Below are 21,495 nucleotides of genomic sequence, written 5' to 3'. Positions count from 1 at the left end.
ATTAATCCTCACCATCTTAATACTGGTCCATGTTTAAATTGCACCTCAAAAAAGATCACGCATGAAGAGTTAAGCTGGCGAAGTCCATGACTACTGGTGTGCAAGGTTTATAGTCCCATCAGATGATGCTTTCGTTCATTCATTCAATCAACAGAGATTATGGGGCATCTCAAACAACGCATGAACATAGAACAGTACAGCACAGGAACAGGCCCTTCAGCCCACAATGTTTGTGTCGATGCCATGATACCAAGATAAACTAATCTCATCTTCTTGCACACGATTCACATCTCTCCATGAAGGCAGTTTAAAGTGGGAATACACATTGATAATATTTGATCTTCCACTTCTGTTTCCACAGCTGAGGACATATTTAGAAATTCAACCAGCAGTATCAATATGCACTAATGCATTTCACTCATAATGTAAGAAGCGGCGTGTGAGAGAAAGAAAGACAACTTTGAGAAAGCAGAAGAGTGTCAGGCCCACGTGTCAAACCTCACTTAATGAGAAAAGACAACCCGTTCTGGTTTAAATACATAAATATTTTTGATGCTTGTTTCCATAAGCAAAAAATAAATGCTGTTCTATTTGTTTAAATTGCCTTAATTATTGCTCTCTGTTTGCAATGGCAGCATCTAACAGGGTGGAACAATTGAACTGAAGGCCGTGCTGGAAGGTCAAACTGCACAACTGTAGAATCTGAGCCATTACATTGCGAGCAATGTACTGAGCTGACAATGCTGATCAGAGTGTATTAGCTTTTATTTTATGCTACTTTTTTCTGTACATCTTCTTTGAATATATTTTCTTTAAATTGTTAATTATAATGAAAATTCAATATAAAATGAGGATTTTTGTTGCTTTAGGCTTACCACTAGGTCTAGAGTGTGAATAATGGCTGAAGGAAAGGATATCTCCTTGACTCATTCTATGTTCTTTCATTTTCTGTCTCTCTCAGAAGTTACCCAGTGCCTGAACCAGCATATTTTCTGGCTTAGTAGCTCAGCCACATGGCACTGTTTCTGGTAGGACTGTCCATTGATAGTTTTTGCTTTGAGTGGCATACAATTACAGTCATTTCCACACTGAATCATATCACTTCTGAAAGTAGATGTGGCACCACAGCACCGTTAACCCCATGCTCTGCTTATTCCTAGTTAAGTCCCATCACTTAAAATTTAGATCCTTTGGCTGTGGAAACAATGTTTAGGATGTAGTTCCCGATATCCATCTCCGTTCACCTCTACTTATCCAACCTGGGCCACCAACTAGATCTTCCACCTTTATTGTCCCTGGAATTGTTAGATTCTTGCTGGCAGACAACCCTCCTCTCCCCTACTGTTCCTTAGTTCCCACAGCCCAAACTGAACCTTCCATCACCTTCCTTGCCACCATAGCTCCCGCTGCTGATCCCCCAGTCCATACCTGCTGGACCTCTCTCCATCCCAACCCAGAACCACCCTTGGTCTCTGGTGCTATATTTGCAATAAAGATTAAGTGTAATTTCATCCAAAGGTGCCTGAGGGTCATTACTGTGCCACTACCAACTCTGTCTAATCTATATAATTAAAAGACTTATCTTGACCACTTCCTGTCTGTGCTCTATATTGATTTTAGAAAAAACGCTACCATATATCACTATGATTTTTGGCCATCTTACTCACAGTCCTCCTCCACTGAGCAGGCCTTGAGGATTTTTCCCATCGATGAAAAATAAAAAAGTTATGAGTGTTTAAAAAACCTTGAGATCCTCTCGCCTGTCAATCACTGTGATGAAGATAATGCCCATTCCGGGGGGGGGGGGGGGCAGGACTATAAAACTCCGGATGCCTGAACATGATTCAGTCACTCTGCAAGATCATGAGGGAGAGGCCACAATTCTCATTCTAGGCTGTGAATCTACTGAATGTGAGTCTGCAATGTACTTGCAATAAATGAATTGTTAGCCCTTAATGAAAATGAAATAAGTTGTTTGGCCTGCCCTGTGCTTGAAACTGCAATGGGAATGAAATGAAAATGCAATGAGCTGTATGGCTTGGTCTGTCCTGTGCTTGAAACTGCAATGGAAATGAAGTGAAAATGCAATCAGTTGTTTGGCTTGGCCTGCCCTGTTCTTGAAACTGCAATGGCAATGGGAGTGAAATGAAAATGCAATGAGACCTTTGGCTTGGCCTGCCCTGTGCTTGAATCTGCAATGGCAATTGAAGTAAAATGAAAATGCAATCAGCTGTTTGGCTTGGCCTGCCCTGTGCTTGAAACTGCAATAGCAATGGAAATGAAATGAAAATGCAATCAGCTGTTCAGCCTGCTCTGTGCTTGAAACTGTAATGGCAATGGAAGTGAAATGATAATGCAATGAGCTGTTCAGCCTGCCCTGTGCTTGAAACTGCAATGGCAATGGAAGTTAAATTAAAATGCAATAAGCTGTTCGGCCGGCCCTGTGCTTGAAACTGCAATGGCAATGGAAGTGAAATGCAAATGCAATGAGCTGTTCGGCCTGCCCTGTGCTTGAAACTGCAATTGCAATGGAAGTGAAATGAAAATGCAATGAGCTGTTTGGCCTGCCCTGTGTGTGAAATGAAATGGAAATTAAATGAAATCAGTTGTTTGGCCTGCCTGAAACCACTAATTTCGGCCCAAGGGCCCATATTAGCCGAAAAAAAGCAGTCCCTTTTGCCCAAAAGTCCAGAAAAAGTGCCTTTCATTGAGATTTCACTCAGATTTTTTTTAAGAGCCTCTTCGGCCCATCTGGCCTGTACTAGCCCAGTAGTCCCTTTGGCCCATTAATAAGTATTCCCCCTGCAAGTATTAAACCTCACCCCAGTATTTTTCTCCCTCCCTTCATTGGCTCCCTGTGAGATCCAGGCCAGGATTGACTTTCCTCCTTCATTGCTGTGATCTGCAGAAAAAGATGAAACATGTCTATAATTGATTCTCCACCCTCTCTCCCTTCTCTCTCTCACCGTCTCTCACCTGTTTTGGGCAGAATTTCTGACAATTTCTGAGCTGCCAGCCCACCAGGCTTGAGTAACTGAGCTGCCAGCCCACCAGGCCTGAGTGACTGAGCTGCCAGCCCACCAGGCCTGAGTGACTGAGCTGCCAGCCCAAGTATCCATTCGGCCCACAATGTCCTTACAGTCCATTTGGCCTACAACACCCATATTAGCGCTCCGGAAAGCCCCCCATATTGGAATTGATGGAGAAGTGGAATATTGCATTGGGGGACCAGCCCTCCCATGTGAACATGGAACCCAACGGGTCCCACTTAGTCTAGTAGACTTATAAAGGTGTTCTAGAATTGCTAAGCCTTTACCTTTACTTCTTAATAATTTATCACTTTTATCTCGCTAGATTGATTTGGCTTCTTTCAAAGGCGTTTCACTTCTTGATGTCTGCTCTCATAGTCCAGCAAAATAAAGGATTAGTGAAAACACCAGAACTGCACAGCAAGCGGTCTGGATCAGAAAGAGAGAAAGAGGTTACAAAGAAGATATTATTGGCAGCCTGAGCTAAATTGTCCTTGAATATTCTTCTTCCCAGTGGGAGATTACAGGTGTTGGGAGCCCATTATAAGTCAATGGCATCCTAGAATTTATATTGATGCAAGCTCTACATCACTGGACCTTTGGGTTCTTAACCTGTTTTCATCATACGGATACCATTCTCTTTCTCCCATCGTATACTATCTTTTCCCCATGGAGAGTGAATGGTACCTTACATAGGCAACGAGGATTAAAACCTGTTATTTTTTTAAACTTGGTGATTTTCAAATGCCTTTTGCAATTCCCAGAAAATAAGTTTATGCAAATTACAAAATCCAAAATCTCTTTCCCATAAACAGCTCCAAAGACATGGCTAATGGCCACCTCGCCAGTTTTAAACTCTGTTATTTCTGAACAATCTAAACGGAGATTTCTGAACAATGAACCAGACAATCTAAAGTGTCTTTATCTTGCTATTTGCTATGTATCCTGAGGTTGAGGCACCAGTCAAAAACATATTCATGCTTTTAACTAGCCTTCTTTAGCAACAAATAAGATATTCTGAGTTCTATGAGAAAGTTGTCCACTTCCTCCTAAATCCACATTCCCCATCTACGACTTTGTTCAATTTTTTTTTAATTTGGAAAATGACAACAACTCTCAAAAAAAGCAATTTAGCCTCAGTCAAAGCTCAATTACAGATGAAGGCTTAAAGCCCTGTCCCACTGTACGAGTTCATTCAAGTGCTCTCCCAAGTTTATTAAAAAAATCAAACTCGTGGTAAGCACATAGGATGAACGTAGCGGGTACATCGGAGCTCGGGGACGTCTCTAAGGGGCTCGTAATGCTAACGGCAGGTACCCGGGAAACACGGTAAGCTCGGGAAGACTCGTGAAGATTTTTCAACATGTTGAAAAATGTCCACGAGAGCCCCGAGTACCTACGAGCGGCCATTACCGTAAATCTCCGAGTTCGAATCAGGGCAAACTCGGGAGAACTCTTGAATGAAGTCTTACAGTGGGACAGGGCTTTAAATGTGAGATAATTATAAAACTCATTGGAAACTCAGGCTCATGGTATCACCAGCATGATTTGAAAAGTGAACCAGTTGTTTGCTGTATGGGGAAGGGACTGATTAACTTGTAGCATGTAATGTATAAAGAGGGCTCCCTTTAGCCACATTAACACTAACACTTCAGCAGAAAACCGACAGCACATCACAAATTCATAGAGTATAATTTTCTCTTGACATTCCTGTTTCTCTTGTCAAGTATCCACCAATGGAATGTGAGGGTTGTTTGTTTGTTGTTGATGATCAAAGTTCAAACTCTATTCAACTCCTTTGCTAGCTGACCTACTTTTGGGCAACACACATCTAAAAGATTAAAAATGAGCCCATGCCTGATTAATGGTTTCAGGTGACTTGCGGTTTAATGTTAGCAAGTTAAGCACTTGCACCTTCCACAATAACCCATCTAAGTAATTAGGAAATTCAGCCTGGCTTTGTCATTTGGAATCTCTCATTTCCATGGCCATTTAGTAGCTCAGTATTTTCCTCTCATTGTAAAATATAGCAACAAAGTAAGTGTGAGTTCGATTAGTACTTGTTTGTGTTTTATCCTGATCCAAGGATCTCAGCCACTGTATAGGGTGGTACAGTGGCTCAGCTGGTAGAGTTGCTGCCTCACAGCACCAGAGACATGGGTTCGATCCTGACTTCAGGCACTGTCGTAGGTCATCGCACATTCCCCATGTGATCACACAGGTTTCCTCAGGGTGCTCCGGTTTGGCAAAGACGTGCGGATTTGTAGGTTAATTGGGCTCTGTAAATTATCCCTAACGCATAGGGTCAAGGAGCATTCACTTTATTGTAAGGGGAGCTCTTACTCGATAGTGTGTTGGGCTAACTGTAAACAATTAGACTTTGGAGATGCAGGGTGGAAGCAGGCCCTTCGACTCACCAAGTCTGCAGCGACCAGTGATCACCCTGTAAACTAGCACTATCCTACATACTAAGGACCATTTACAATTTACAGAATCAAATTAACCTACAAACCTGTATGCTTATTGCTGCGCCACTGTGCCACTCTCAATTTTGCTCCTTTTGGCTAAAAGTGATTTCTATAAGGATACCTCCCTTACAGATACACCCTCAAGGGCCTGTCCCATTTGGGCGACCTAATCCGCAAGTTCTGGCGAGTTTGCCCGCGACATGAGATTGTAGGAGGTCTTTGTAACTCACCTTCATGCTCGAGCGTAGTCACCGCGTACTCGAGGCCTCAGCTAGGTCGTGGCGTATTTTTCAACATGTTGAAAAATGCCCGCGAGTAAAAAAAGTTTGCCATGGAAAAAATCGATACTTTTTTTACTCATAGGTTTAGTCGTAGTAGGTCGGCATGTTAGACGTAGGTAATCGAGGGTAGTCGTAGGTAATCGAGGGTAGTCGAAGGTAGTCGAAGGTAGTCATAGATAGTCTTCATCATAGTCGAAGGGAGGTCGAAGGAGATCGGAGGAGGTCGTCTTCACTTTCCACTATGCGGGGTCCAATTTTCCCGAAGTTAGTCGGAGCTAGTCGGAGCTAGTCTTCAACATAGGCGAAGGAGGTCGAAGGAGGTCCTCGACATAGTCGAAGGAGGTCTTCAACATGACATTTTTTCAAACTCTCCTAAACTCTTCTAAACTCGCCAATTAGGTCGCCGCAGTGGGGCAGCCCTTTCACTTGTTGCCCCCTTTCAGCTGTCAGCTTTCCTTACACCTTGGAAACATGGCCACTGGTGATGAAAAGCAAATTGACAGCATGTATCCTTGTTAAAACATGTAAATGGCCAACCTGTAACCCAACGTTTTGGGTCACCCATCTCTCCAGAGATGCTGCCTTTCCCACTGAGTTACTCCACCATTTTGTGTTTATCTTCGGTGTAAACCAGCATCTGCAGTTCCTTCCTACACAAACCTGTTGCCTGGCAATCACTTACTGTTTCCCTATCTGAAGATGAAGTTAAAGTGTTCTTGTTGGTTGGCTTCCTATTTGTTTAACATGCTTTGCCTTTAACAAATTCATATTTGTCGTTGTTTATTAATCCACAATTTTCCCTGATTGCTATCTCTAAAATCTTCTCACTGCTCGCATTAAGTTGACTAAGAAAAGTTGTTGGGCTTTATTCAATGGTTGCAAAGAGCCTGTGACAAACGCAGTGCACTATTTCTCTGATGCCACTCCCAGAATATTACACGTTCAGATAACTTACTGCCTCCGCGCCCATATGAATACTTGTCCACAGTGCTGGGATAATGAGAAATTTCAGTATTTTTAAAATGACAACCAAGTTGCCGAAGTCTTAGAGCATCTATATGCTACTTATCAGAAGCACCCTGTTGCTTACTGCCACTCTTTTATTGCATTAACAAAATCAGAAATCATACATTTCAGAACCAAGCTTGTCAACCTTTTTCAGTGACTCATGCACTAAAATAAAATCAGACATTTCATATTGCTGTGAGACAATAATAAGCATGGTCTAGACATGAGGCCTATTTTAATTCTTTCAGACGAATTGCTGCTTCCCCTTCTCTGAGACCCAGCAATGTATAAATGATTCCACAAAGCCATAACTTACTTACCATATAATAACTATATAACCATATAACAATTACAGCACGGAAACAGGCCATCTCGACCCTTCTAGTCCGTGCCGAACACGTATTCTCCCCTAGTCCCATCTACCTGCGCTCAGACCATAACCCTCCATTCCTTTCCCGTCCATATAACTATCCAATTTATTTTTAAATGATAAAAACGAACCTGCCTCCACCACCTTCACTGGAAGCTCATTCCACACAGCCACCACTCTCTGAGTAAAGAAGTTCCCCCTCATGTTACCCCTAAACTTCTGTCCCTTAATTCTCAAGTCATGTCCCCTTGTTTGAATCTTCCCTACTCTCAGTGGGAAAAGCTTATCCACGTCAACTCTGTCTATCCCTCTCATCATTTTAAAGACCTCTATCAAGTCCCCCCTTAACCTTCTGCGCTCCAAAGAATAAAGCCCTAACTTGTTCAACCTTTCTCTGTAACTTAGTTGCTGAAACCCAGGCAACATTCTAGTAAATCTCCTCTGTACTCTCTCTATTTTGTTGACATCCTTCCTATAATTAGGCGACCAGAAGTTACCTGAAGTATAATCTCTGTTAATTCTTGCAGAAACTTAGAGACAACATCATTACATTTTAAAACAACAAATCATGTCCATAGCTTCTAAATACTGGTTGGTAGATGTGGAAACAGTAATAAATCATGCCAGGATTTATTAAGATGTCCGGCTGTAATCAAATGAGTTATTACAGCATCAACAAGGAAAACCTTGCAAGTCTTTTAGTGAATAAATTAGGTTGATTAAAAATATATCAAATAGAACTTAAGTGAACTGGCAGCATTTTGCAAATCGAACAAATACCATAATCAAATCCTGTTCAATAATTAACTGCACACATTTTTCCATTTGCTGATATGGAAGACCCTTCTGGTCAAAGTAGCATTCTGCAATCCTGTTTGCACAAGATTGCTGAAACTATTTTTACTCAGATGGACTGAATCCAGTTAATAAAATGAAAAGAAAAGCAGTCTTCACCTTTCCATAAATGTTATTTTCCAGCCTCTCTCAATAGAACAGCAAACGTTGTATTTTAGAATGATTAATTGTATTTGGGACACTTATGATTGATGTGTTAATATACTAGCAATATATATAAGTACCAGATCGGGTTGTCCAATTCTGAGATGATTCTCTGAAACTCAATCCATCTAATACCTGTGGAGCTGACAAACACTTGCCATAAACAGAATCTGCTGATTTTCCATGGTTTTAAAGCATAATTATAATATCGGTTACTTTGAAGGACGTTGATTGGTGATCTTAATAAACTTTCCGAAAACATCACACTAAATTGACGGAACAACTAATTAATGGCTCAATGTGAGCTTACTTCATATTACAAGGAACTATGTTTTTAAAATATTAGTCAATCGTACATTTGTTACCAGACAATATATTTATGTATATGTATGAATCGTAAATGAATGTGTCCCTGCCTTTACGAATTTGATCCTTGTATATCAACATATCTTATAAATCCCCAAATTAAATGAAGATAAATTGTGTGCTTTTCACAATCCAAGGCATAATGCCTTATGTAAAAAGTGTACAATTTTCAGGAAAATATACTGTGCAAACCAACATCAAACGCACCAAATCACAACAACATGACAGCTGTTCCACCTGATCTACATGGAAAATGTTTTCCTACCATTTGTTCCCAGGCTCTGTGGAGATAATGTCCCTTTAATACAGCCCTTTCAATAATGCAGGATGAGTAGAATCTATGCAGAGCTTGACTTGACTCTTGAAGTCTGCGGTTTGTAAAATACATTTTCCCCCCCCCCTATCTACTTGTGTTGAGAGTTCTGGGGAGAAAAACGAAAGAGAAAACAAGCAGCTTTGCTACCTGTGCACACATACCTCCAACACTGCACTCCCACCTGACAGCACGTTGCTGCATTCACTTTCAGCCTTCATCCAGCCCCAAGTCTCACAGCCACATTGTGTTTCTCCACCTCTTAGCCTAACATCCTCCTGCAGCCATAGCTTCTCCCTCACAGCTGCTTTTCAGGGAAGTTAAGGAAAAGAACAGGTCACTGGGAATAATGTGCGGTGGTGAGGGCAGAGCATGCAAAAGGGAGGCTGGATTACTTTGGCCTGATCAGGCAGACAGCCAGTGTGCATAATTCATGGTCCAGAGGGAAGTCCTTTTGCCGTCCCCTGTCAGAGCCCCAGTTACTTACAGCTTTAAAGCAGGCAATCAAAGACTGCCTGAGACCACATTATTGAGGGGGGGGGGGGAGGGGTAGAGGGGTGGAGAAGCCTCAATCGGAAGGGACCGTCCTTCTATGGAAATGTAGCTGGCAGCTCGGCTTTCAAAGACTGAATGTCAGGTCTTTGTGTAAGTAGGTTGAAATAATCCAACAGTTTTCAATTACTTTTGTCTAGGTGCCTATCTTTGTGTCACAGAACAAAGTATTGCCAAATGAGCAGTAAAACAATAACTCTTGGAGTTATTCAATCCTGAGCTGACAAACAGAACCTTTCACCGTTCAATTAAAAATGGACCCTTTGGGATTTTAATGATAAAGCTTCACACTTATTTTCCAGTTATATCGGTACAGTTCATGGATGCAATTATATTTTCATTGTCAACATTATTGCTGCATGGTATGCTGTTATTCTAAAACAACATTGAAACCATCTATATCTATCATCTATCTATCTATCTATCTATCTATCTGTCTGTCTGTCTGTCTGTCTGTCTGTCTGTCTGTCTGTCTGTCTGTCTGTCTGTCTGTCTGTCTGTCTGTCTGTCTGTCTATACATACATAACTAAAACTCTGATCTTATCTTCCGGTTTGGCGGTCCTTCTATTTGCGCAAAAAAGGTCAGCGATAACGCTACAATTTTTCGCCAGTTCACTCACCGTTCTCCTGTGCTGCGAGTCCACCAAGTTTCGTTTCGATCAGTTGAATGTCTCAAAAGTTAGCGAGGTTGAAAAATCTTAAAAATGCGCATGGACTAGTCTCTTCCCCTGTCACGCCCCGGGATGGTCCGCCCCTTCCTGTGCCATTGCGTCTTTAGTGGAGCTGAGGGTGGCCGGCGGAGGTTTCCAACCGGACTTTCGGAGGGACCGAAGCAGCCTAGCCCAGCCCCAAGCAGCCCTGCCTCAAGCAGCAGCCCCGTCCCAAGCAGCAGCCTAACGTCAGAAACCTGACCCAGCCCAGCCAAGCCCGGCGTGGGACACCCAGCCCAGCCCAGAGTCGGAGACCCAGCCCAGCCCAGCCTGGAGTTGATGTCGCCAAACGGAAAGCAGAGACTCTGACCCTGGTGGAGGAGAATGACCAGCGACCAGTGACCAGCGCCCGCTGTGAGTTCCCATCGCACCACCAATTTCAGCCACTACCCCTCTGGTCCCCCTCGCTGGCTCCTCTCCCCATCCCCCTTGGTACCCCTCTCTCCTCCATGGCTTTCTCTGAGCTCACTCCGCTCCCAGCCACACACACACACCCCTCCCCCCACAAGCCCCCCCCCCCACACACCCCCGTCCACACACACCCCCGCCCATACACACCCCCCGCCCACACACACCCCCGCCCACACACACCCCCCTCCCCCACAACCCCCCTCCTGCACAACCCCCCTCCCCACAACCCACCTCCCGCACAAACCTCCCCGCCCCCACTAACCCCCCCGCCCCATAATATAAATATATACACACATGAATAAATAAACTGATAAAGTGCAAATAACAGATAATGGGTTATAATCTGCTCCTATAATGCATGAACATGACTTGAAATACACGAGTCATTTTTTAGCTACCACACTGGATGCAAACAGAGCACGGAAACAGTTAATTTGCGACAATTAAACTACTGCTCTGTTCTCCCAATTTCCGATTTCAGAGCAGCGCGTTTGGCGACAGACAAAGCATCCATTAAATCTTTCATATATATATTCCTCTGTCTGGGATGAGTGCCCAGAGCAGTCAAATGATCTTAAATCAGTCGAGCCAAGTCAGGTGGCGCCAGGTCAGCAGAGGAGCTTCTCCAGAACTGCAAGAAATCCTGAGGGTTCTGCAACCCTTTGCACAACTCCCCTCCTCTGACTATTGAGTGTAGTGTTGTAGCCTTCCTCAACCAACCTCATGATCATGACCCTCCCATCAGCCTCAGTGCTACCTTACATTTAGCACTTCCCTCTCCCATTCCAAATCCGACCTTTCTGTCCTGGGCCGCCTCCATGGCCAGAGTGAGTCCCACCGCAAATTGGAGGAGCAGCACCTTATATTTCGCTTGGATAGTTTACACCCCAGCGGTATGAACATTGACTTCTCCAATTTCAGGTAGTCCTTGCTTTCTCCCTCCTTCCCCTCCCCTTTCCAGCTCTCCCAAAGCCTACTGTCTCTGCCTCTTCCTTTGTTCTTCCCACCCCCACCCACCCCCGCATCAGTCTGAAGAAGGGTCTTGACTCAAAAGTCACCTATTCCTTTGTTCCATAGATGCTGCCTCACCCACTGAGTTTCTCCAGCATTTTTGTCTACCTTCGATTTTTCCAGCATCTGCAGTTCTTTCTTAAACACAAAAAACTGGAGCAAGTCAGCGGGACAGGCAGCATCTCTGGGGAGAAGGAATGGGTGACGTTTCGGGTCTGAAGAAGGGTCTCAACCCAAAACGTCACCCATTCCTTCTCTCCAGAAATGTTGCCAGTCCCACCGTGTTATTTCAGCTTTTTGTGTCTATCTCCTCTATTGCCTGCTGGCTAATGAGATCTCACCTGCTTCTTTCAGGCACCTTGTGCAATGTGTACAATGTGCAAAACACATTGCATTGTATATGGGAATGGGAGCCCAAGCATTCCAATCTTGGATTGTGGCGAGTCCCAGAACTTCTATCACCCGCTTCAACCTGCCCAAACCTTAAAGAGGCTTAAATACGGCGGATGGCGGATGTACGGGAGTGGGTGCCGTCTGTGTATGGCAGCCTGCCCGCAGTCCGTCTCTACACCTTTTTTTATTTTACGTCCTGTTAAAAAATGTTAGTGGAGGTCTTCTATGTGGGGGGTGGGGGTGGGGAAGGGGGAAACTTTATTTCTTAGTCACATACCTGGTCGGAGAGGCAGCATCCCTCCAAGCTGCTTCTTCGCCCCGTCCTCGCGGCCTACCATCGAGAATGGAGCGGCGTTTCCTGTCGGGACCGCCCGGGTCTACAGCTTCGGCGGCGGTGGCGCAGCGCTGGGATACCAACACGGAGCGGGCGATGCCTTGCCGGGTCGCCGTGCGGTAGGCTCCGGAGCGTTGTGGCCATCGATCCCAACATCGCGGAGCTGGGGCTGTGGGCGTGGGGCTGCGGGCGTCCGGCCGCGGGCGGCGCTGGATTTGGAGCGCCGCAGAGCCAGGGATCGAGTTCACCGGGGTCGGAGCTCCAACCGGCGCGGCCTGAGGACTACGAGTGCCCCGGTCTCCAGGGAGGAGGCAGCCGCTCCAGACTTTTCCAAGCCGCTGAGGAATGTTTCACCCGACGCCGAAGTTCCATCTTCATGGCAAGAGGGCCCTGAAAATCATCGGACTGGCTGCACGGCCACAAATGGGCCCTGACCTCGGGTGTTTCACAGAGGAAGAGGACTTAACTTTCTGGTGCCTTTCCCCACAGTGGAAAGTTTTGATTCTGCTGTGGGGGGACGTTTGTGTTGAACCCTATAATGTGTTGTGTCCATTTTATTCATTTTTTTTTAACCTTTTTCTATGGTTTGTAATGGAATTTATTATTTAATTTATGTAAAGCACTTTGCTGTCAATGCGAGTTGACTTAAAACGTGCTATATAAATAAAACTTACTTACTTACTTACTTACTTACTTACTTACTTACTTACTTACTTACTTACTTACTTACTTACTTACTTACTTACTTACTTACTTACTTACTTACTTAACATTCAGGCCTAGAAGCCTGCAGAGTCCAAGTTCAGAGCTAATCCGGCCCACCTGAAATTCCATTATCGATGGCACCTTCAAAGGTTTCAAAGGGCTTTTATTGTCACGTGTACCAATTAAGGTACAGTGATATTCGTATTACCATACAGCCATACTGAAAAAAGCAACAAGACACACAACTACATAAAAGTTACCATAAACATCCACCACAGCAGATTCCCCACATTCCTCACTGTGATGGAAGGCAATAAAGTCCAATTTTTTTTCTCCCGCGGTCGGGGCAGTCGAGCCATCTGTCAGCTCGAAGCTCCTGCAGCTGGCGGTCGAAGCCCCCGCGTCAGGGCGGTCGTAGTTCCTGCGGCTTGAAGCGCCAGAAGTCGGTCTCTAACCAGAGAGTGCGAGTTCCACAATGTTAAAGTCCTTGCTGGGAGGAACATGAGCTTTGTATTCCTGAGGGACTAAGGTGGAGTCTGGTGCTAATATAAGGTCATAAGTTCATGAGTGATAGGAGCATAATTAGGCCATTCAGCCCATCAAGTCTACTCCACCATTTAATCATAGCTGATCTATCTTTCCATCTTAACCCCATTCTCCTGCCTTCTCCCATGACCCCTGACACTTGTATTAATCAAAAATGTATCTACTTCTGCCTTAAAAATATCCATTGCCTTGGCCTCCACAGCCTTCTGTGGCAATGAATTCCACGAATTCCACGCCATTCTGAGTGTGAGGAATGGATAACCTCCAGTTTTGTCCACAACCTTTGCAGTCTGCTATGTTAATCTTGTGTCTCGTGTCAAAACTCCAAATTCCTCAGCTTCAAGCTGGAGAGCAGCAGCAGATGAACATCAGGAAAAGTAGTCGTGGGTATCAAACTAAATTAAGGAATAAGGATAGCATTAATTTACATAGAAGGGCATATAATGTTGCCATAAATAGCAGTAAGCCTGAGGATTGGGTATATTTCAGAATTCATCAAAGTAGAATTGAGGCTTAGTTTAGTTTAGTTTAGAGATACAGCATGAAAACAGTCCCTCCGGCCCATTGAGTCCACAATAACCAGTGATCACCCCGTACACTAACACTATCTTACAAACAAGGAACAATTTACAATTATACCAAGCCAATTAACCTACAAACCTGTACGTCTTTGGAATGAGGGAGGAAACCGGAGAAAACCAACACAGGCTACAGGGTGAACGTACAAACTCCGTACAGACAAGCACCCACAGTCAGGATCGAACCCGGGTCTCTGGCACTGTAAGGCAGCAACTCCAGCACTGTGCCGCCGTGCTGCCCAAATCAATAAAGGAAGGTGAAAGTTGATGTGGTGGATTTGGACACTGATATAGTACCACACAATAAATCATTAAAAAACTGCACACCATACTCTGGTAATATATTTTTTGAAAAATTGTAGCACATTGTGAATTAATAGATGGAAAAGAGAGTATGAAAAGACTGGTTAGGTAACTGTGACTCAGGGATCAGTGTTATGGCCCGAGTTGTCAACAGCCTATATTAATGATTCGGAAGAAGGCAGCAGCCACCCGACAACCAAAATTCATTTTGTGAACACAAACTTGTTTAAAAGGCGAGGCAAACAATTGGGCAGGTTGATGCAAAGCTTTGACCCAAAACATCAATCTTTTGCCTCTGCGGATGCTGCTTGACCGACTGAGTTCTTCCAGCATTCTGGATTGTGATGCGTTGCTGGGATGGGTTAGCTGTACCATAACATGAAGTTAGCTATTCAGGACAGAGAAGAAATGTCTTCATCCAGTGAATCACAGGAGTTCTCAATCCATGAGTGAGTAGAGGCTCAGACACTCAGCGCATTCAAGATCCAAATCAATAAGGGGAGGATACAGGAAAGTGAAGCAGAGGTAAAAAATTAATCTATGCTCTTATGGAAAGACATTCAGTGGCCTATTTCTGAGATGTAGGTATACAATAGATTTTTTTCCAGCAGGATAGGGACCTACAATACTGCTTCACAGAAACACAAGAGGCTGCAGATGCTGGAATCTTGAGCAAAACACAAAGTGCTGAAAGAACTCAGTGGGCCAGGCAGCATCTGAGTGGACAGACAGTCATTGTTTCAGATCGGGACCCTTCTCCAGTCTCCTGCACTTGGTGTTTCATGGACTTTGTGCACTTTGTGTTTCATGATCTGGAACCCTTGGAGGCTACATTTTAAGGGAACTTAAAATATTTGCAGTTGTTTGCAGCGGGACTGCATATGGTCAAAGGACACACAACTTTGTATGAAACATAGGCAGATGTTTACTTTTAAATACATTTATGTGACCATGACCTCACTGTGCACCCAGTCGGAATATCCATAGCAACGGGAGAATATGGTGGTAAGGTTTTTAACAAATGGGCATCAAGGCAGTTGTAGCTTAGTAAACATTTTTTTTTTCCATTTTTGCTGAAATGTTCCACAGCAAGCACACAGCTGAAAAGTGTCGCAATCAATCACTTTATTAGTTCCTAAATATTCATGGAGATATGATAAAGTACAGTTGTTGTTGTTGCTGGTGGCAGGAAATTACAGTATTTCTGGATGGTGGGAAGTTGAATAAAATACACACAAAAAAAACCGCCTCACACAGTTTTTATTTACAATATTGTGATTTGTCGCCGCACAGTGATGAGAAGAAAAATTAATTCAATGACTGTTCCGATTGTCATTGAGTTTGCCGGGTGTTACGGAATATAAAATAAATAGTAATCAAGCCAAGATATAAGTTGTTAATTTTGTTTTTATCAGAGCACATGGTGGCACTGGGAAGGCCAGCAGTTATTGACTGCACCTCATTGTGCTTGAGAAGATGGCAGGGTTTGGTCTTCATAAATCAGTGCAGCGTTGCTGGTGTAAGTTCTCTCTCAGTGCTGGTGGGGAGTTAAGGGCCTGTCCCACGAGCATGCGACTCCACGCGGCGTGATTGCTTCAGCCGTACGGCCTCGCGGGACCGGTCCCACTTCGATCGCTGGAGCCGTATGGAGTTGTGCGGAGCTGGTCCCGACATCGCGCGGGGCTCCGATAAACTGACCGTGTTCAAAAATTCCGCGCGGCAACGGCCTGCTGGCCCACAGCCGTAAGCACCGCCTCGACGGGCGTGCGCAGCGTCTCGACGCCGTACGCACGTCTTGACACCGTACGTCACGCGCGAACTTTCCGCGGACTTCACGTCACTCACTCGACCTCCGCGCGGCCCCCGCTTCCGGTTTGGTCGCGCTCGCCACATGCAGTCGCATGCTGGTGGGACCGGCCCTGTACGGGGATCACTCGACCACGCGTGACCTCTGCGCGGCCCCCGCTTCCGGTTTGGTCGCGCTCGCCGCATGCAGTCGCATGCGCGTGGGACAGGCCCTTTAGCTCCAGAATTAAGATCCAGTAAAGATGAAGAAATTGAGTTATATTTTCAAGTCAGTATGGTGTAATACTTGAAGGGAAACCTGCAGGCTGGTATGTTTCTATTTTAGACTTTAGACTTTAAAGACACAGCGCAGAATCAGGCCCTTCGGCCCATCGAATCCGCACCGACCCGCGATCACTGCATACACCAGCACTATCCTACACACTATGGACAATTTACAATTTTTACCGAAGCCAATTACAAACCTACATGTCTTTGGAATGTGGGAGGAAACCGGAGCACCCGGAGAAAATCCATGTGGTCACAGGGAGAACGTATAAACTCCATACAGACAAGCACCCATAGTCAGGATTGAACCCTGGTCTCTGGAGCTGTAACTCTCCCACTGCACCACTGTGCCGCCTTAGAAGTGTACTGCTTTTTCCAAGATATACACACTGCAAACATAATCCATTTGTATTGGAGGGAGAGAATGTTTAGGGCAATAGATGGGTCAATCAAGCTGAACGTTCTGTCCTGCCTATTGTGGGTTAGCTGCTGCACTCATAGAAACCTAGAAAATAGGTGCAGGAGTAGGCCATTCAGCCCTTCGAGCCTGCACCGCCGGGGGAAGGAAGGGTATTCCATCACAATCCTAACCTACACATTGCCAAGTATGAAATTGCTTTGTGGTGCCAGCATCTGTGTCACTTGGTACAGAATATATCGATTGAAAGATCCAGCATGGAAACAGAACTTTGGCCCACCGAGCCCACACCGACCATCGATCGCCCATTCACACTAATTCTACGTACAAAAAGAAACAGCAGATGCTGGTTTACAACAGTAGATACAGAGTGCTAGAGAGTGCTAGGGAGCCCAGCAGGCCAGGCAGCATCTGAGGAGAACATGGAGAGGTGATGTTTCAGGTTGGGAACTTCTCGACTTTTCAGATCGAGAAGGGACCTGACCCAAAATGTCCTATATCCATGTTCTCCTGAGATGCTGCCTGTCCTGCTGAACCACTCGAGCAGTCTGTGTCCACACTAATACTATCTTATCCCACTTTCACATCCACTCCCTGTACACTCGGGGCAATTCACGGAGGCCAGTTAGCCTGCAAACTCACCCGAATTTGGGATATGAGAGGAAACCAGAGCAGGAAACCCATGCGGTCACAGGGAGAACAGGCACATTTCACACAGGCAACACCCATGGTCAGGATCGAACCCAGGTCTCTGGCGTTATGAGGTAGTAGTCCTACCGGCCTCAGAAAGACAAGACATTTGGTATGGTAAAGGGTGAGATTGGGATTATAATTTTCCCATGCTTCTGTGTAATTCCACTGTTACACAAGACAAGGGCAAGAAATTGGGCCAAGTCTCACACAGGTTCCATGCCACATGGTGAAATTCCTATGGTATGTAATGGGGGAGTCCTCCAGCAATACAACTTCCCTTTCTGCAGGGCCTTTGCGGTTCTGGGTAGGATCAACAACAGTTAGGCTGCAAAAGGGGAGGGAGAAATCCAAAGTTTAGTTTAGTTTAGTTTAGTTTAGTTTAGTTTAGTTTAGTTTAGTTTAGTTTAGTTTAGTTTAGTTTAGAGATACAGCATAGAAACAGGCCCTTCGGCCTACTGAGTCTGCACCAACCAGTGATTCCCGCACATTGGTACTATCCAACTCACGTTAGGGACAATCTTAAACTTAAACCAATTTTACACTTTAAACACTTATACCAAGTCAATTAACCTACAATCCTGTACGTCTTTGGAGTGTGGGAGGAAACCGAAGATCTTGGTGAAAACCCACGCAGATCACGGGGAGAACGTACAAACTCCGTACAGACAGCACCCGTAGTTGTGATCGAACCCAGGTCTTTGACGCTGCAAGCGCTGTAAGGCAGCTACTCTACCGTTGTGCCACCGTGTCACCCGTAGCATTCGGTCTTTAAACGTAGCCTCATAATGAAGGGATTAGCTAAGATACTGGCATCTTTACTGGATGGCTGGAGTGTGGATAGATGGCTGGAGGGGGTCACGGGTATATTGGAGAGGGGTGGAGGGTGAAAGCCAAGGACATTGACATCCACCAAATTGCTGCAGTATGTTACCTACTGCAACAATGCCCAGATACAGTAATTCCTTACAATTGTGGTTGCCTGCCAATGAAGCGTGAAATCTTCCCTTGACACAGTTTCACAATGTAGGTATAATATCAATATGACTGTTGGGACTAAAGGTCTACTATTTGGTCATTAGATTCATTTGTAATTATTTATTAGGTTCATTTTCAATCCAGGTTTGTGAAGGGGATAGATAACTTAAATTAATATTTAGAGATTTCTTCCCAACCTTAGCATTGGTTGAGATTTTGCTCCAAATCTACAAAGTCAGAACATTTCTTCTAAACATTTTGGTGTTAAGTGCCAAATAGTGATCGTGATATATGTCAGCTGGTTGTTTACCAGAAAATTCAAGACCATTTCAGTTCTGTCTGTTTCTCAGGTCTATTTAAAATTCAGCAAGGATCACAGGAAAGCAAGCATGAATCTGAGCCATTTTAACTTTCCACTACCACTTTGGTATTGCCCACTGAAACTTCAAGGAAACTCAATAGTTGGCGGAAAAGCACTTTATTTTTCAATTGCTTACTTTGCAACAGATGCTGACAATTTTGACCACACAGAGATACAGGGTGGAAACTGGTCCTTCTGCCCACTGAGTCTGTGCCGACCAGCGATCCCCGCACATTAACACTGTAGCAGGGAATTTTGTGCTACACCCGTATCCTGTATTTGGCTTTACTTAGATATGCACAGACACAAAATAAAACAGCTCGTAGATCCGTGATGAGGTGTGACTAACAAGTTGGTTTATTGAAGGTCTTAACAATGTACACCGCAAAACACTCTGAGAGAACCCAAAGTGTTTCAAAGATTCACAGTACCTGCAGCATTTTATATTCTCATGACACAAGGGTTATTCACAGATCTAAAATAAGTCAGCATTAATCACTGTCTCTGTTTCTTCCATCTTTGTCTTTCCCCAGAATTATCTTGAACCACACAGTTCCTGTTAAGATGAAAATCTCTCTCCCATAGAAACCAGCTGCATAGAATCTCAGGGTTGCCACGGATAATCACCTAAACAGAAGTGCGAACAACTATTCCTCTCAATAGATAAGGAAGACTGCTATTCAGCAGAGTATATTCGTTTTTATTACTTTAAACTATTTACAACTTACAATTTTCACCCTATCTAAGCGAGCTGTGCCATGAAAGCTCAATACATTGACACATCTTTTTATTACCCTCCTAACATCCTATGTTGGCCATTTTATCCCCATCCTGCTTCCCCAGCATGGGAGCTCTAGGGTTAAACAGACTATAACCTACTCTTCTTCCTTATTATTTCAAAATGTTTGAAACCAACACACACAGTGAGCATAATTTACAATTTTACCAAGTCAATTAACCTACAAACCTGTACGTCTTTGGAGTGTGGGAGGAAACCGGAGCACCCAGGGAAAACCCATGCAGGTCACAGGAAAAACGTACAAACTCCATACAGTAAGCCCTATAATCTTTATTATTTCCATCATAAGAAAAGGATCTGCACACCCTGTGTATGCCGCTCATCATTTTAAATACATCGATCAAGTCTCCTTCAAACGGCAGAATTCCAGTGAAAACAAACCAAGTTTGTCCAGCGTCTCTTTGCAGTTAATAAAATCTTGCTAAATTTTCGCAAAGCCATTAGGTATGCCAAGAGACAAACCTGTCCCAGCGTAACCAATCAGACTGTGGCAAGGCTTGCACACTTTATTGGGCTACAAAGTGAAGTCAGGTAGCATCGCTGGTGATAGTGCCCTGAAGAACTTCATGCATTCTATACTCGCTTTGAGCAGAAGGCCACCAGGGCAATGACATCCATCCCGTCAGCCTCGACTGTGCCTGTTCTCAGCAGACTTCCCACTTCCCTATCACAGTCCTTCCACTTATGACCTGGCTTCTCCTCACCTGCTTCACTGCATCCCTGCATCCAATTGTACAGAGAAACAGAAAATTCCACTCCTAGTATCCTGGGACCTCATCACCAGCCATTCCTACAATTCCTAGCTCTAGAAATGATCTGCCTTTAATCTCCAAGCTGTGTGTGTTGTAGTGGGTGTATAGAGTGTGATGCATGAATAATCAATTGCCAGTTCAGATGAAAGAAACCTGATCTGAGTCAGTTTCTCTCTCCAAAGATGCTACCTGACCTGCTGGCTATTTCCAGTTATGTTCTTGATGACTATAACCTGTTTGGTTTGTGGTTGTATCAGTGGATTGTGGTCGGGAATGGGAACACATTTGCCTCTTGTTCACCTGGGATCATAAGCTTCCAATCCTCAACCACGACGTCTGATTGTGTCTGTGACTTAAGAAGATATCTGCTCTGCTCTAAGCCAATGGATAATGACCAGGATTTTAAGCTCATTACACCCTGAGAGCATGGCCTTCCAATGGCAGGAGACTGGGAAATCCAGCATTATAAATGACCACTGAATTACCATATATCAAATTTCTTCCAGCGCAGTTGGTGTGAGTGGGCATATTGGTGATCGGCTTCACGCAAGAAGTATGAAAAGAAACACTACATAGAAGAAATACGATGAATTCTGGAGTTGCCAGAATGCTGTGTCAATGTCCCCAAGCTTTTCCTAATGATGTTGTTTGTGTGTACAGAGGCATCGTTCTCTTCTGACGGGGAGTCAATTGAGTTGATTGAAGGGAGTCTATTGTCTATTGAAATGTGACTACTGTCTATTGAAATGTGAAGGCAGGAACAGGGTACTGATTTGAGGATGATCAGCCATGATCACATTGAATGGCGGTGCTGGCTCAAAGGGCCAAATGGCCTGCTCCTGCACCTATTGTCTATTGACATCTATTGGAGAAAGCGACTGCCAGGGTGCCTGAGATGGTTGCCCCTGAGGTGAGGACAACTGGTTTCCTACTCTAGAGGACTTCAACAGAAGTGAAATCTCTAGCTGCGATCTGAATTTATACCCGAGGAACACGTGTCCAGGCAACATTATTTGCCATACCTAGAACTAGGCCTGGCTTAGAAA

General features: G+C 44.4%; 1 protein-coding gene across 3 annotated transcripts in view; it reads right to left on the bottom strand.

Annotated features, from left to right (window-relative positions):
• The window catches only part of marchf1 (membrane associated ring-CH-type finger 1), a 229,414-nt gene that overhangs the window by 112,751 nt on the left and 95,168 nt on the right, over positions 1 to 21,495 (bottom strand). Inside the window, exon 1 of one of the 3 annotated variants that reach the window (XM_033018217.1) lies at positions 8,999 to 9,327. The exons of 1 other annotated variant lie outside the window; for it this stretch is intronic. In XM_033018217.1, the coding sequence (XP_032874108.1) occupies positions 8,999 to 9,055 (57 nt within the window). In that variant the 5' untranslated portion in view covers positions 9,056 to 9,327. Of the gene's footprint in view, positions 1 to 8,786; positions 8,957 to 8,998; positions 9,328 to 21,495 lie in introns of those variants that run through there. One more of the 3 variants, XM_033018202.1, reaches the window with a different exon arrangement.

Source organism: Amblyraja radiata, chromosome 1 (genome assembly GCF_010909765.2).
Source record: "Amblyraja radiata isolate CabotCenter1 chromosome 1, sAmbRad1.1.pri, whole genome shotgun sequence".
NCBI classification, from domain to species: Eukaryota; Metazoa; Chordata; class Chondrichthyes; order Rajiformes; family Rajidae; genus Amblyraja; species Amblyraja radiata.
The sequence above is the reverse complement of the archived record's forward strand: the minus strand, read 5'-3'. Positions and strand labels throughout refer to the sequence as shown.